Raw genomic sequence first — 14,265 nt, forward strand, 5'->3', positions numbered from 1 at the left:
AAAACAGCACAGACTGTTTCGAAGCGTCCTTGCATGACACATTTCCATGGTGTGGGGGTAAAAGAATATTTGCAACCAATATTCTTTTAGCCAAAAAGAGAAGCAAGGGACTATGTAGTGAAATGTTTGGTGTGGAGGAAACTCCCATACATCCCAGACTGTTTTTCATACACATCCAAAGTTCGCCAATCAAAAGACACTCAATGATATTACCGTTCTTCAAGACAATCAATGATTCAATGTCCTGAAGTGAGGTTATTGACAAGACATGCAAACCCTAGAAGATATGACCTGATCTACATTGATGAATTAGATTAGAGTAGAAAATGGTTGACTGGGAAAGACCCATCAGATAGCATGGTTCATAGAAGGAGTGATCTTATATGGAGTCAAGTTAATTTAGCATTAGGGGAATCTGAAATCCATGAAGAGTCTAATAGGTCAAGGAGAAGTTTATATGGATGTAGTGCCACAGTGGTTGTGGTGCAAACAGAGTTAGAGGTCACCATGAGAGAGGCAATGCTGGTGGGAAAAATAAAAGAAAAAATGTTGTGCAAGAAGAAGATTAAGACACAATGTCAAACAAAAATATTGAGGAAAATGAGATAAAGTAGAATTTGATGTTCTAGATGATGATGAAAATGTTGATTGTGTTGATTGTGTTGATTGTGTTGATTGTGTTGATTATGTAGGTGCATTTAGTGGAGGGGTTGCTGCCGCTTCTTAAGCCTTTGAAGTAAATTAGAGAATTCTTGTTTAATTAAATGATGGCTTGTATTGGATTCTTTCATATTTTATATCCTTTTTATTTTTTGTAGAGTGTAGGCATGTTTTATTATACATTAATTAGTTCGTAACTTTGTATCAAGCATTAGATAAATCGATTCTTTTCATGTCAAACTACTGGCTTCTTTTGGAACCTCTTTAAAGCAATCTTTGAAGTTGGAACCTTCCAACCAAGATCATTTGCAGAGATTTTTTCATTATGGCCAAGAATCATAGGTGGTAAGTTGGCCAATATAATCTGGAGGTGTCTTCCATTTGCCATTTGCTGGAATATATGGAAGAAAAAAAAAAACAGAAGACTTTTTGAAGACAAGGAATGGAAATTGGACAAGTTAGTGGTGGCTGGTGGAAAATCAGTGGCATATTGGGTTTTAATATGCCTGAATTTTCTCAAGTCAAGAAAAAATCAAGCTTTGATAGGGAAATGGTTGTGGTGATGGTCATCGGAAAGTGAGAGGTTGTGGCATGAGGTGGTAGGAAGCATTCATGGGAGACCAGAGAATGGATGGGATGCTGGTGTATCAAGGCAGGCTAACCTGGCAGCACCCTGGAAGGCCATTCACAAAACCCTTCCTCGATTTCACAATTTTATTAGGTATGAAGCTTGTTCTGGCAACATTATTCGCTTTGGGGAGGATATATGGGTAGGAGACACCTCTCTAAAGGACCTTTTCCCTCTGCTATTTTCTGTTTCTTTGTGTAAAAAAGAGGTGGTCTCAAAATTTGTCTCACCATTGGGAACACCCTTAGCTCCTAATTAGGATTTTGGGTTTCACAGGGGACTAAGGGATGATGAAATTGAATCTCTCTGACTTGCTATTTTGCCTTAATCAGGTTTGCTTGGATCCCTCCAATCCAGATAAAAGAGTGTGGACTCCTAGACCCAAAGGAACCTTTACTTGTGCTTCTTACTTCAAGTCCATCTCTCGGCTTTCTGCTCATCAACCTTTTCCGTCAAAGGAAATTTGGTATAGGCCAGTTCCCCCAAAGGTTATGGCATTTTGTTGGGAAATTCTATGTGAAAGTAAACACTCTAGATAACCTACAAAAGAGAAGACCTTTCCTCAGTACTTCTCCCAATTGGTGTATCCCATGTAGAGCTCACAAGGAGGATTGTTACCATCTACTAATATCTTGTCCTTTTTCTACAGACCTTTGGGCTACTTTCATTGTTTGGGAGTAGTTGGAGTCTACTAGCAGAAGTTCGCATGATCTTTAACCATTCTACTTTCTCTTGGCCTACAAAAAGAGGGAGAATTATGTGGAGATGTGCTCAAGTTGCCCTGATTTGGACTCTTTGGGAAGAAAGGAATGCTAGAATCCTTCAAGAAAAGGAAAGGAGCATTCAAGAATTGAAAGACTATCTGTTGCATAGGGCAATACTTTGGCTGAAGACTTTGGAAATCTTTCATCAATTCTCTTTTAATGACCTTTGGAGAAACTGGTCAGCAGTAGCGAGGTGTTCACCTTTAAAGGACAAGTCAATTACAAGCTGGTCTCCTCCATCTCAATGCTCACTGAAGCTGAACTTTGATGGAAGTAGCATGGATAATCCAGGATTATCCAGAATGGGGGGTGTCTTGAGAAATGAGAAGGGATGTTAGCCAAGCAAATACTAAAGATGGTTGAAAAATCCTAAAGATGCTATATGGCATTACAAGAATGAAATGAAGAAATTCAGTTGGTTGACAAGGAATATGTTGGTCTCTTTACAGTGGGTGGGGGGATCAGCAAATACTTTGTCCGATTTGTTAGCCGAGCAAGGGGTAAATAGGGAAGAATTGTTTTGGGCTCAGCGGTGATTCCCGTATTTCTTTCTTAGTTTACTTGTAAGATTCAAGGAGGGGCTGCAGCTGGTGCCACTCCCTGTTTTGGGCTCAGCTGTGATTCCTGTATTTCTTTATTTCTTATTCATCAAAAAAATAATTCTCAAGTCAAGAGAGAGGATTTAGGGGAAAGTTTATGGGAGGAATTGGGTGTTCAAAATTGTATAATGAATATATGATGATGATTAGTATTGTTCCCCATTATGTTTATGTTTTTCTGTTGTTAGGTGTTTTTCTTTTATCAGTAACAAAATGCTTTATTAAATAATAAGAATTGTGTAACTTTAAGTACAAGAAAGGGGAGGTAAACTATCTTAACTCCCCCACAACAAAGGAACAAATAAGAAAGCTAAAAATTAGCCCAAAACATAGATTCCTTAAGCACCCCTTGCTTGGCTAACCCATCAGCCATTGAGTTAGCGCTTCTCTTCACCCAGTCTGTTGTTAGGTGTTGCCTTAACACCTATTCAGATTGTACTTCTTTTTCCATTTTAATGAAATTTTTACTTTTACTTATCAAAAGAAAGTTAGATGAATCAATATCAGCAACCATTTTAGAGCTTTTTTATTATAGATTCATGTCATTGATTCTCACATTATATGCCTACGTATGTGCTAAAATCCTAATAGGATTGAACTCATATTCATTAATCATTATTGTTTTTTAATGTTTGTTCTAATGCTCACATTTATTTGTTTAATTCATCATACATTCTTTTAATTCTTGTTTAAGGCAAATTCAAACAGCAAAAGGATATTTTTAGGAAATGTATCATTATATTGTTGTATGAATGACCACCTTCAATCTCAAAGGGCATGTACAGCACAAAAGCAAGCCAATTGAAATGCATATGCTGAATCCAGGCAGAGAAGCAACCACTCAGCTCAGGATAAAATTACTTGTAGGAAACCCAATGACCTAATGGAGAATTTCAACAGAACTCTAACAAATATAAAAACATGATAATATAATAAAGCAAATAAAGGATGTAAACTGACATCATCTTTAAGCCATTTCTTTTATCAGTAACTGTATTCATTAAGCAAATGTGTTTAGTGTATACAAACCTTCACAGCTGTAAGTCGGGTTATCTCATTCCCCATCCGGTCAACAAGTACAGGTAGACATGCAGGCAATTCTACACGGAGGTTATCACCAAATGTTGAAATGACAAGCCCCATGCAAGAAATCGCACACTCTTTAACCTCCTGAACAAAGAGTCTTGTAAGACAGTGAATATGAAGAAAGAAAATTCCAGTTAGGAGTTCAACCAACCTGATCTTGATCTTGGTTTGCAAGGCGTGTCAATATTGCATTATAAATTGGATGAACATAAGGTTTAAAATCAAAACCACAAACCTATATCAGGAAACAATTTCAGTAAAAGAAATTTGACAAAGGATTGAAAAAATAATAATGAAGTCAAGGATGCTTTCACCTCAAAACTTGGACGAACAACCCGGACAAGCTCCCCACAAACTCTTAACGCCTCAGCAGTGACTTTGTAATAACGCTCACTAACAGCAGATAATACAGGACTAGATAAAGCCTGCAGAAACACCAGTTGTAAACCTTCATATAAGGATCTAATAATAACATATAGCACAACATACTAAATAGATAGGCTGACAAAAGTTTGAAATGATGAGGTCAATCAGGGGTGAGCCAGTGATGGTCTGGTGTGCAAAATTCATGGCCACATTGCAGATCAGATTCATCAGAACTGCTCATATTGAAGCCTCTTGTCTTAAATAGGTCATCCATAAAATTTTAGACCAATTGGACATCAGCACATCATCCAAAATTTCATGTTGCTTTTGCAAAAATTTTAGGGACAGAAACGGTTTGTCAATACATGGCTAACAGGAATGGATTAATTCTCATTAAAATGGGGGAGGGGGATCTGGAGAAAGATCTTTGAGGACAATAGTTAGCAACAGTGTGATGGCTTTATCAAAGGGGTCTCTTATGCCAGCATAAAAACCTAGAAATTCCTGCTGGCATAGGAGACTCCCTAAAGAAGAGGTAATGGCTGTTATGGAAAGGACTCAATGGGCAAGACAAATAAATGTGCAAAGGCTGGTTATTGAAGGAGACTCAAACATAGCAATTGGGTGGTTGCAGGAAAAGGAAGCTGCCAAATATGCTTACATGAATGAAACTAAGAAATTTTGGGTGGTTTACTAGGGGCATGGAATCATAGTTTTCAAGGTGCAAGGTGAGACTAGGCAACCATGGGGAAGCGAGGCACCTAGGCCTCGCCTAGGCAATGGAATATAAAAATAAGAAGCCTATAGATTTCTGCCCCTCCTGAACTAGTTTTTTGGTTTTTATATTAATCTACAAACCATTGAACTAACTTTTGTGCTTGTGGTTCTTGCAGTCTTCAAGTAGGCAAAACATAATATTAGAGTTACAACATACAAGTTAGAACATAAAACAAGAACTAAAGGGGGGGTTTACCCCAGTTTCAGACCAAGAAAATCTAGGGAACAAATACTAAAATAAAAAATTAAAAAAAAATAAGAAGATAGGATGTTTCCATACCTGTTTGAGACACCAATGATGAGAAAAAAATGGATAAAAATGCAAGAAAATTAAATACAAAAGAAGGGGGTGAAGCCCCTGTTTAATTAATAAAAATGATTCAAAAAGCTTGGGGAAAAGATACAAAAAAGAAGAGAGAAAATGGGGCATAGCCATTGTTTTAAACCAATAAAAAGAAAGGAAGCAAAACATAAGATGAAAAAGGGATGTTGCAATGATTTAAAAGGCTTGCCTAGGCGCACAGACGAGGCACATTTTAGGGTAGTACCTCGCCCAGGTCCTAGGCACAGCACTTTCAAAAGGCGCATGCCTAGTGCGCCTGATGCGCCTTGCGCCTTGGCCTAGGCGTGCGCCTTTTGAAAGTTGTACGCTTTTTTGCTTTTCTTTTTTTCGAACATAGAATCTTTTGAAAATTCCGAGAACCCCCTATTTGCTAATTTTGTTCATTCATTCATCTTTTTTTGTTGATAAAGTTGCTCATTCATTCATCTTAATAAAATATCTAAAAGGCAAATAAAACTATAAAATCGTTATTTCTGTGTGAGAATTAAGAATTTAAGACCCTAACATGGACTTGTTTGGGCTTGCCTCGAGGGGTGTGGCACAAAGGCGACTCGTAGAATTAGGAACGTAATATGTTTTACATCACATTAGCTACTTGGAGTAATGCAATTGAAGAAAAAAAAAAGAGATTGTGGGCTTTACATACTTGAAAATGTTTTATATGTTTGATTTTATTTTTTAATTTTCATTTGAATATGTTTTACATGTTATGTTTATGTATTTTTATTTTAGATAATAGGTTTTTTAAAACCATTAATTTTAAAAATTAAGTTTATATTTCTTATTAATATTATGTTTAATACTTTTATTTTTATGCGTTTTTTTAATTTTTGGCATTTTTGAATTTTCTGACTTTTTTATTTTTCAGCAATTTTTTGGATTTGTGCGCCTTGCTTCAAAAAGGCACATGCCTCACCTTGTGCCTCTCACCCCAGGCGCAAATTGGCCCTTGCGCTTTTAAAACGCTGGGATCTTGTGTAGGGAAAAAAGGAGGGCTCTTTTTCTTTCTTCCTCTGTTCAGTTCTCCTATCAAAGTGAAACCCTCGAAGACAAAGTTTGTTTTTTACTTTCCTCACAACAAAAAACAGGATGACATGCAAGAGGTTCTATTATAAAAACTGAAACCAACCAATAAAATATTGTATATTTTATATTTGTTTCTAGGCACCCACCTAGGTGTGGGTGTGTTCCTAATTCCCTGGGTGTGCGCCTAACACTATTTTTTCCTGCCATTTGGGCAAAGCACTCCTTGAAAAGTGCCTAGTTACCTAGGCAAATATACAATTATGGGTACAATGGATGCAAAGGGAAGTAAATTGTACTGCCAATAGTTGGGGATTCTATAAATGTGGAATTCCAATCTCTTTTACAGGGAGTACAAATTGCTAGAGAGCTGAACTACATGAGGTTGCTAAAAGGTATTTCTAAAGAGAACCAGAGTCAGTAACTTGGTCATAAAGAGAAGCTATAAGAAAATTAAATGGCTTACTGCAAACATGTGAGTATGAGAGTTAGAATTATGTGGGAAAGAAGGCCGGCTAGTGGGATGGCAGATGTTTTTTAGCTAAGGGGAGCATAAGGACCATTTATTTTTGGGTTCAATTATAATTTTGTTGTTTGTTTTGAGGCTGCATCTTGCGCCTTTGTTTGGGAAGCCTCTACGACTTTGAGTTGTATGGGTGTGTCGAAAGTGATGACACTACCTGACTACCCACAAAACTGATTTATATATTAGCTTTAGACAAGAATGAGAACGGACCATTCTGTCCTCCTGGACTTCCTCTTACAAAAGCATACACAGAAAAGTATATTTATTATCTAGTATACACAATGTAGTATACCTGTACACACAGACCCAAAAAGGCCATAAATACACCATAATAGCCCCTAGTATCTCTACATCTCCCCCTCAATCTGATGCATGGCTACAAGTGTCGGTTTGTCAATAAGAAAGATATATCTGGCTCATGTCATAACAAGACATTTAGAACTGGTAAAGTATTCTCCTCTGTAAAGATCTATTTATTTATTTCCATATTTACTCTGTCATCTTTTCATCATCCAAAGTTTTGAAGCACAATTAAGAATATTAAAAAAGAAATAGCAAACCCCTTATCCCAGTCAATTTGTGGTTTATCAAGTCATCCAAGCAAGATAAAGCCTAATCCGATAACAGAACAGATTTAACACAGATAAAATGCTGAAGATCCAGTTCTAAACTGTTACACTGAAACCTAGAAAGTCCACAAATAAAATCAAAAAGAAAAGAAAATAAAATAAACAATAAAATGTCTATAACTTGGTAACCCAGACGCAGCAGCAAAAACCACAAGAAGCAAACAATTCTAGAGAGATGTTAAGTTCTACCTGGATATATGGGTGGAAAACAGAAGGTGAATGCGAAGCCATAACCAATCTTGTAAAAATGAGAGCCTCTATTTTCAAGTTTGAGGTAGAGGATTTGTCCTGAGAAAGATGCAATGAAACAGAGATTGATATCAGCCAATGTAGAACAGAAATCAGCCCATCATTCACATCTTGAATAAACTTAGCTTACACTCAATGCTTTTTCAATTCCAGAAACAAGTGACCCAATGTGATCAGCAAGGCAGTCTGGTAAAACAACCACAAGTTCTTTCAACACTGAAAAAGCACCAACCTGCACACAAATCGAAGGATGAAAGGAAAGGGAAAAGAATGTACAATGGACCAGCAAAATACTAGTTATCCTATTCCTACCTTTGTCTTGATTGACTTTTCACGGAGCTGCTTGTTTATAGATTTCACAATTTTTGGAACTTCTTGCTTCAATAACCACCGTGGACTGCAACTTTGTAAAATCTAAAATCAGGTTCAACTAATTGATTTCTTCCTATCAGATATTAAGGTGAACAAATCTGGGAGACAATAATGTCAAATCTGACTAGGGGGGAAATAAAGCATGCAACTATAGAATAAAAGTAACTAAGAATGCACAGAAAAAAAGAAAAAGAAGACATATAATCTTACATTACAAGTAACTAAATGTAAACAATTGGTTCATTAACATTGGTAGATAAAGGAAGTTTCAGCCCGTTACCACTCAACTCTTATATATTTTCAGTAGGTTAACAAATCAATATGACTTGGAAGCAAAGAGGTGTGTCTGCAAAAAAGGGAGTGGCAAATGGCAATAGCAGCTCCCCTAAAACAATCCTTATATATCCATTATACCGTTTAATTGGATAGTCTAGGTAATCCAATAATAAATTATCTGAATAAATTATAAGCCAAATTCATTACCTTGCAGCAGGTTGACCTCTCAAGAAAATGCCCTATGTCTAAAAGAATCAGGGAAACTTCATACTTTCTTGTATAGGAAACTAGAATCCATGGATCTAGATAAAACAGTAACAAAGATTTAGAAGTGAATAAACTAAACACCACTAACAACCAAATCCTACATTCAGAGACAGATGAATTGGATGAACTTATTTGTTTATCAGTTTGTCCTTAGTGTATAGAGCTAAATTATGAAATATCAAATGTATTACCCCAACAAGCAAATTTTTTTTTATCAATAACATCAATTTCATTAAATTAAGAGAATAGAGGGAAAGGAATACAGAGGGAGATAAAATAACTTAGCTCCCCAAAAAACAGAAAACTCAGGGAAAGCAAAGAAAATTAAAAACTAGCCCAGAAAACAGCCTCCCTAGTCACTCCTTGCTTGGCCAACCCATCCGCAAATGAGTTGGCACTCCTCTTCACCCAGCTGTACTGAATCTCTATGTCCCTACCCAGCCATAAGAACTGTTTTTTCTCATTGTTGAAGTTCCACAAACCACTGTCCTGTCTTCAACCAAATAACCACCACCTTCGAGTCACCTTCCAGAATCAAACGGCTAATATTTAGATCTTTTGCTCTTCGAATTCCTTCAAGCGCTGCAAGGATCTCAGCCCTAAGAGAGTCACCTTCTCCAATAGGGCCAGAGAATAAAGCAGTAACAATCCCTCCCTCATTCCTGAAGACTCCTAGTTAGAAGCTTGCCCCCTAGTTAATTACTTATTCACTAAAAAAGGATAAGTAATTTAGTTCATCCAACCCAGCAGTCAGTAAATGGCCTTGAAAGATCCATCCTGAAACGGAAATTCCAGGAGATTCATGACCACTTATGAGATAGGATATCAATGACAAAAAAGAGGTACTGAAGGAATTTCCCTAATCAGAACAAATTGGATTCCAGAACCATTGCTAAAATCACAGTAAGGAGCAAAGTATGTAAGCGTTTAACATAGGGGTCCCAATTGTTTCTACTCATTGCATATTCAGGAGGAGGTCCAATGGTGTATGTTCTTTGATGCTATTTGATGAAACTAGAGAAGGAACATATGCAAAATAAGATTTATGGACATATGATGTAGAAACAATAAGTTTTATAAGTAGGACTTAAACAGAATGTATATAATGTAAATTTAGTAACTTACCAAAATGGGATTGGAAATCAAGGTACAATTAGATTGAAGACCAAGAGAGATCTTTATGTGGCCTCTTTCTTTATTTTGGCACAACAATCCATAACAAGGGAAAGATGCAGGGATGTCACCCATAGAATTAGAGCAGGATGTACAAAATAAGGTGTGCATCCAGAGTCCTATGTACTAGAAGAATACCACTTAGGCTAAAATTTACAAAGCCTAAAAGGAAATTTGATAAAATAGTTATGATGTCAGCAAATGCTGTATGGAGTACAGTCTTGGCCAATTGACAACATGTCCAAAATATGAGTGTAAAAGAAGTTCCAATTTTGGGATTGATAAGTGGGAAAAGCAGAAGGAATATGAAAACATGAACATTATTCGTAAGAACCAAAAACAAAAACCCTAATAGGTGATAAATTGACAGAAAGTATAGTAAAAGGGTTTGGACATTAGAGAAGATCATCCACAGCCAATATTAAAAAGGAAGAGAATGACTTCGTCCGTAGGTAGAGATTGACCAAAGTTCGGCATAAAATTGGCAGCAAGGGGTATTGAAGTGGTCAAGACCAGACACAGCCCAAAGCCAGGATTAACATATAACCCCAGAATGTATCTGACACAGGCTGGGGCTTGGCCACCAGTCATACAAGCCCAATTACAAGGCCACAAATATTTGTTCAGGATTACACTGATAAAGCAATACGCATTTAATATTACATAGATTTTCTATGTAAAAAATACAAAATGAGAAAGTTGAACCTAGGGCACATCCCAGGAAGTAAAGATATAAAAGCAATAATGAACACAGGAATATAGTTAGAGATCTGCTTGCCTCATCTGACTCATGTCAATCTGCCCCTTAGTAACATTACCAGTTTGATGTAGTAACTCAACGAAGGTATTAAATACATCCATCTGCAAAAAAAATATAATATCAGACAATTAACTTTTAGGAGGAAACAATATCCAAATTCCAAAAATGGGATAATTTAGGCTTGCCTTGACATTTTCTTCCCTTTCTTTAAACCTCTCTATCAACTTAGGGCATGCCTGCAAGACAGTTCAAACATGTACATTAGATGTACAGCATGTAATAGCTTCCTAACAGGAACTATTCACCCAGAAGACATTCATCAAAAAACTATTCACCCAGAAGACATACAGATTGACAACAATTTTAGCACACTCTATTTTTTTTATCATAAAACCCTTCAAGTTTGTATAGTGATCTAAAGCCTACCTAGTTTAAATATTAAAATCCAAAACAAAAATTGTCCTCAGAAGGCTAAAGTACAGCTGTACAGTTGATAAAAGTTGGACAAATTACACTCCAAAAGAGAGACCAGAAGTAAAATGATAAGTGTTATTAATGAAACCAAAACAATATATATATAAGAGACCATTTCCTTTACTGAGTACCTCCTCATATAGCTTTGAGAGCATTTCTGGACGAGAAACAATAATTGCTGCCAGACATTTCGCAGCTGCTCTTCGAACTTTCCAGCTAGCATCCTCATCATCTGTATATTCATTTGCACTCTCACTACAATAAAAGGTAATGGAATTAAACAACCAATGATAGGAGTTAGCAAAGACACATAATTGATGCATCACTTTTAAATAAGCCAAGAACATACTCATCCTCCTCTTCCTCATGACTCTCATCATCAGTATCTTCCTCCATGTTATCAGTGAAGTTTGGATCATAGCTTAAAAATTCCAGACAAAGATGTAAAATCCCATCACAATACAATGATATATCCCTAGGGCATCGAAGTAAAAAGCTCTCTAGTGCCTGCAATCAAAATTAGAATCCAACATGTATGATAAGAAATGAAACGTTACCATCATTTTCCAACAAGGAGCAAGGGCCTAGCAGAAAAGAAACTGAGGAAAAATACCTGCAAGCTGTACTCACGAAGTTCTTCATCATTTTCCGAAGCACTTGTGCAGTAATTAATTAGCACAGGAACAGTATCTCCAAGATGTGGTCCAAAACGATATCCAACAGCACGACTAAACAACCGAAATGATGTAGCTTGTTACCAGTATGACAGTGAAGATATTCACCAGAACCAAACCTAATAACATATTAAAATATCTATACAAGCAACTAGAATTAGATTTACAAATTCTCAATACCAATGACAAATCTCAAAATACCAACCCAACAAGATGAAGACTGCATAGTCACACTACTAACTATCATACATAGTTTTTTTCTTATAAATAATTATCACAGATAAAGTCATGCATATTGCACATTTAAAATTGTAAATTGATCAAAGAAGATAATGCAAGTAAAAAATTCTTCCATAACATTGAAAATGGAAGAATAAGGGAAAACCTGAGTTTGAGATGGTCACATAGTGACACTTAGTTTGGGATCCTGACAACATTGATGACATTCTTATAAATAGTTAAAGTATTGCATTGAAACTATATTAAAACTGTACGAAAATGAAAACTAAGCATCCAAAGCCTATACAGTGACGCACTGTACAAGAAACCATTGCTACCTTTAGATGCATATAAATATCAACAATGATCAAAACAAGAACCCAAAGATGAAAAGGTAGACAAAGGGACAGCACTAATTCTCTTTTGAAACTGGCATGCTAATAGATGCCACACCTTTCCAAATTAGTTCATCCTCCTGGGACGCTTTATTATCAAAAATCCCACCCATTGCTCCTCCATACTACTGCAAGAGCAATATTCCCCTAAATTAAGCTTTTAGGATGGTTTCAACATTTATCAATTCTCTAGACAAATTTTTGCAGATATTCATGTAGCTCCAGTGGAGTCTAGAAGATAGGGATAAAGTACAAGGGACAGAATACTTATCAAAAAAAAGTACAAGGTACGGAATTTCAGAAAGGATGACTTAACTTGCAAATGAGAGGACAATCCAGTAAAGAAAAGATAAATGAACAGAAGTCAAATTTGATGGAATATGACAATCCCTTTCCCATGGAGATTACTTGCACTTGGAGAAAACAGAGCCTTACAAGTTTGCCACTCTTAATGATGTTTTAAAAATAGGAAAATCACAAGAAAATGTTGTTCATTCATTGATATCAGATCAAGGGTACGCAAGTCACCAGAACAGACTAAGGGTTTAAAAGAATCAATAATTGGGTACGTTGAGGTTCATGTAAGCAGATTGGGCGTGGATTCAGAAGACTAGACAGATTTCTTTTCACAGGGGACTGGGTGGAGTATGTGGTGGAAGTAGTACAAGAGGCATTGACAGTGAGCATGTTGGACCATAAACCTTTATTTTTAAGGAACTTTGTTGTTGTGAATGGGGCTAAACCTTTTTTATTCAAAAACATTTAGCTAAGTGAACCAAACTTCTTGGAGTGGGTAAAGGAGAAATGGCAACATCTTCAGGTGGAAGGTTCTGCTGGCTTCAGGTTGGCTAGAAAACTGCAGTGGTTAAAAGAAGAGATTAAGAATAGGAGGAATTTGGTTGAAAGAGGGGGATAGAAACACAGCTTACTTCCATTCTGGTTGCTAATGCCAGGAGAAGGGATTTTATTACAAGAATTCAGGTGGGGGAGGAGTTCATGGATACTTGGGAGGAAATTCAATGCAAAGTACTGCATTTCTATATGAACCTCAACCTCTATTCAGCTAGGGGCTGTAGTTGGGTTACTTTAGGAGGTTTGGTCCATTTGGAGCTAAAGAAGCTGAGTGAAATATCTGCTATCTGGTTGGAAAGGGAGATGGAGTGAGAGGAAGCCAAAAAATCCTTCAAGAGTATAAATGGGGATAAAGCTCCAGGCCCGGATGGATTTAATTTTAATTTCATCAAGATTGGATGGAGTGTTCTGGAAGAGGACTTTGTTCAGATTGTTAAGGAGTTCTGTACCTCAAGAGTTTTAACAGGAGATTTAATGCAACTTTCATCACGTTGATCCGAAAGAAGGATGGGGCGGTGAACATTAAAAGAGGTCAGACCCATAAGTCTAATCAGCAGCCAATATAAAATAATGGCTACACTGCTGTCCAGGAGGTTAAGGGGAGTGCTTTAGGAGGTAGTGAGAGAAGCTCAAATGGCCTTTGTCAGGGGAGGCAGATTTCAGATGGGGTGCTGATAGATAGTGAGTGTGTTGGCTCGATGTTGAGAAGTGGGAGACTGGGTTGGTGTATAAGCTTAATGATCATGTGGAGTGGGGTTTTTTGGAGGAGGTGCAAAGATTGATGGGTTTTGGGGAAAAGTGGAGGAGATGGATGTTTTCATGTGTCTCACCTGTTTCCTTCTCTCTAGTCCAATGGAGTCTTTAAGGAATTTTTCCAAGCCTCTAGGGATTTGCAGCAAGGGGTGGATTGAATTTCCCCTTTGTTATTTGTTTTAGTTGTGGAAATTCTGAATTTGCTCATGGAGAAGGGTGCACAGTTGGGTTGGATTTAAGGTTTTAGAGTGGGTATTGAAGGTCCCTGTTTGGCTGTATCACATATCTCCAGTATGCAGATGATACCCTCATATTCTAAGATGCTTTGGTGGAACAGGTTTTGAGAACTGATAAAAAAACATGTGTTGATCTAAGGGCCTTACTAGCTAATTTTGAAATG

General features: G+C 36.9%; 1 protein-coding gene across 8 annotated transcripts in view; it reads right to left on the bottom strand.

Moving 5' to 3' along the window:
* Window positions 1-14,265, bottom strand: part of LOC148852984 (cullin-associated and neddylation dissociated) — a 73,515-nt gene that overhangs the window by 45,131 nt on the left and 14,119 nt on the right. For all 8 annotated transcript variants that reach the window (XM_088944506.1, XM_088944507.1, XM_088944508.1 and 5 more), the window contains exons 8-18: window positions 11,586-11,700; window positions 11,322-11,479; window positions 11,104-11,227; window positions 10,684-10,734; window positions 10,517-10,599; window positions 7,963-8,047; window positions 7,781-7,882; window positions 7,591-7,689; window positions 4,052-4,162; window positions 3,889-3,972; window positions 3,681-3,821 (exon numbers count right to left, since the gene is read on the bottom strand). In XM_088944506.1, coding sequence (XP_088800632.1) covers window positions 3,681-3,821; window positions 3,889-3,972; window positions 4,052-4,162; window positions 7,591-7,689; window positions 7,781-7,882; window positions 7,963-8,047; window positions 10,517-10,599; window positions 10,684-10,734; window positions 11,104-11,227; window positions 11,322-11,479; window positions 11,586-11,700 — 1,153 coding nt within the window. The remainder of the gene's footprint in view (window positions 1-3,680; window positions 3,822-3,888; window positions 3,973-4,051; window positions 4,163-7,590; window positions 7,690-7,780; window positions 7,883-7,962; window positions 8,048-10,516; window positions 10,600-10,683; window positions 10,735-11,103; window positions 11,228-11,321; window positions 11,480-11,585; window positions 11,701-14,265) is intronic.

This window comes from Nelumbo lutea, chromosome 5 (genome assembly GCF_056320005.1).
Source record: "Nelumbo lutea isolate HS-2025 chromosome 5, American lotus-T2T, whole genome shotgun sequence".
Taxonomy (NCBI): Eukaryota; Viridiplantae; Streptophyta; class Magnoliopsida; order Proteales; family Nelumbonaceae; genus Nelumbo; species Nelumbo lutea.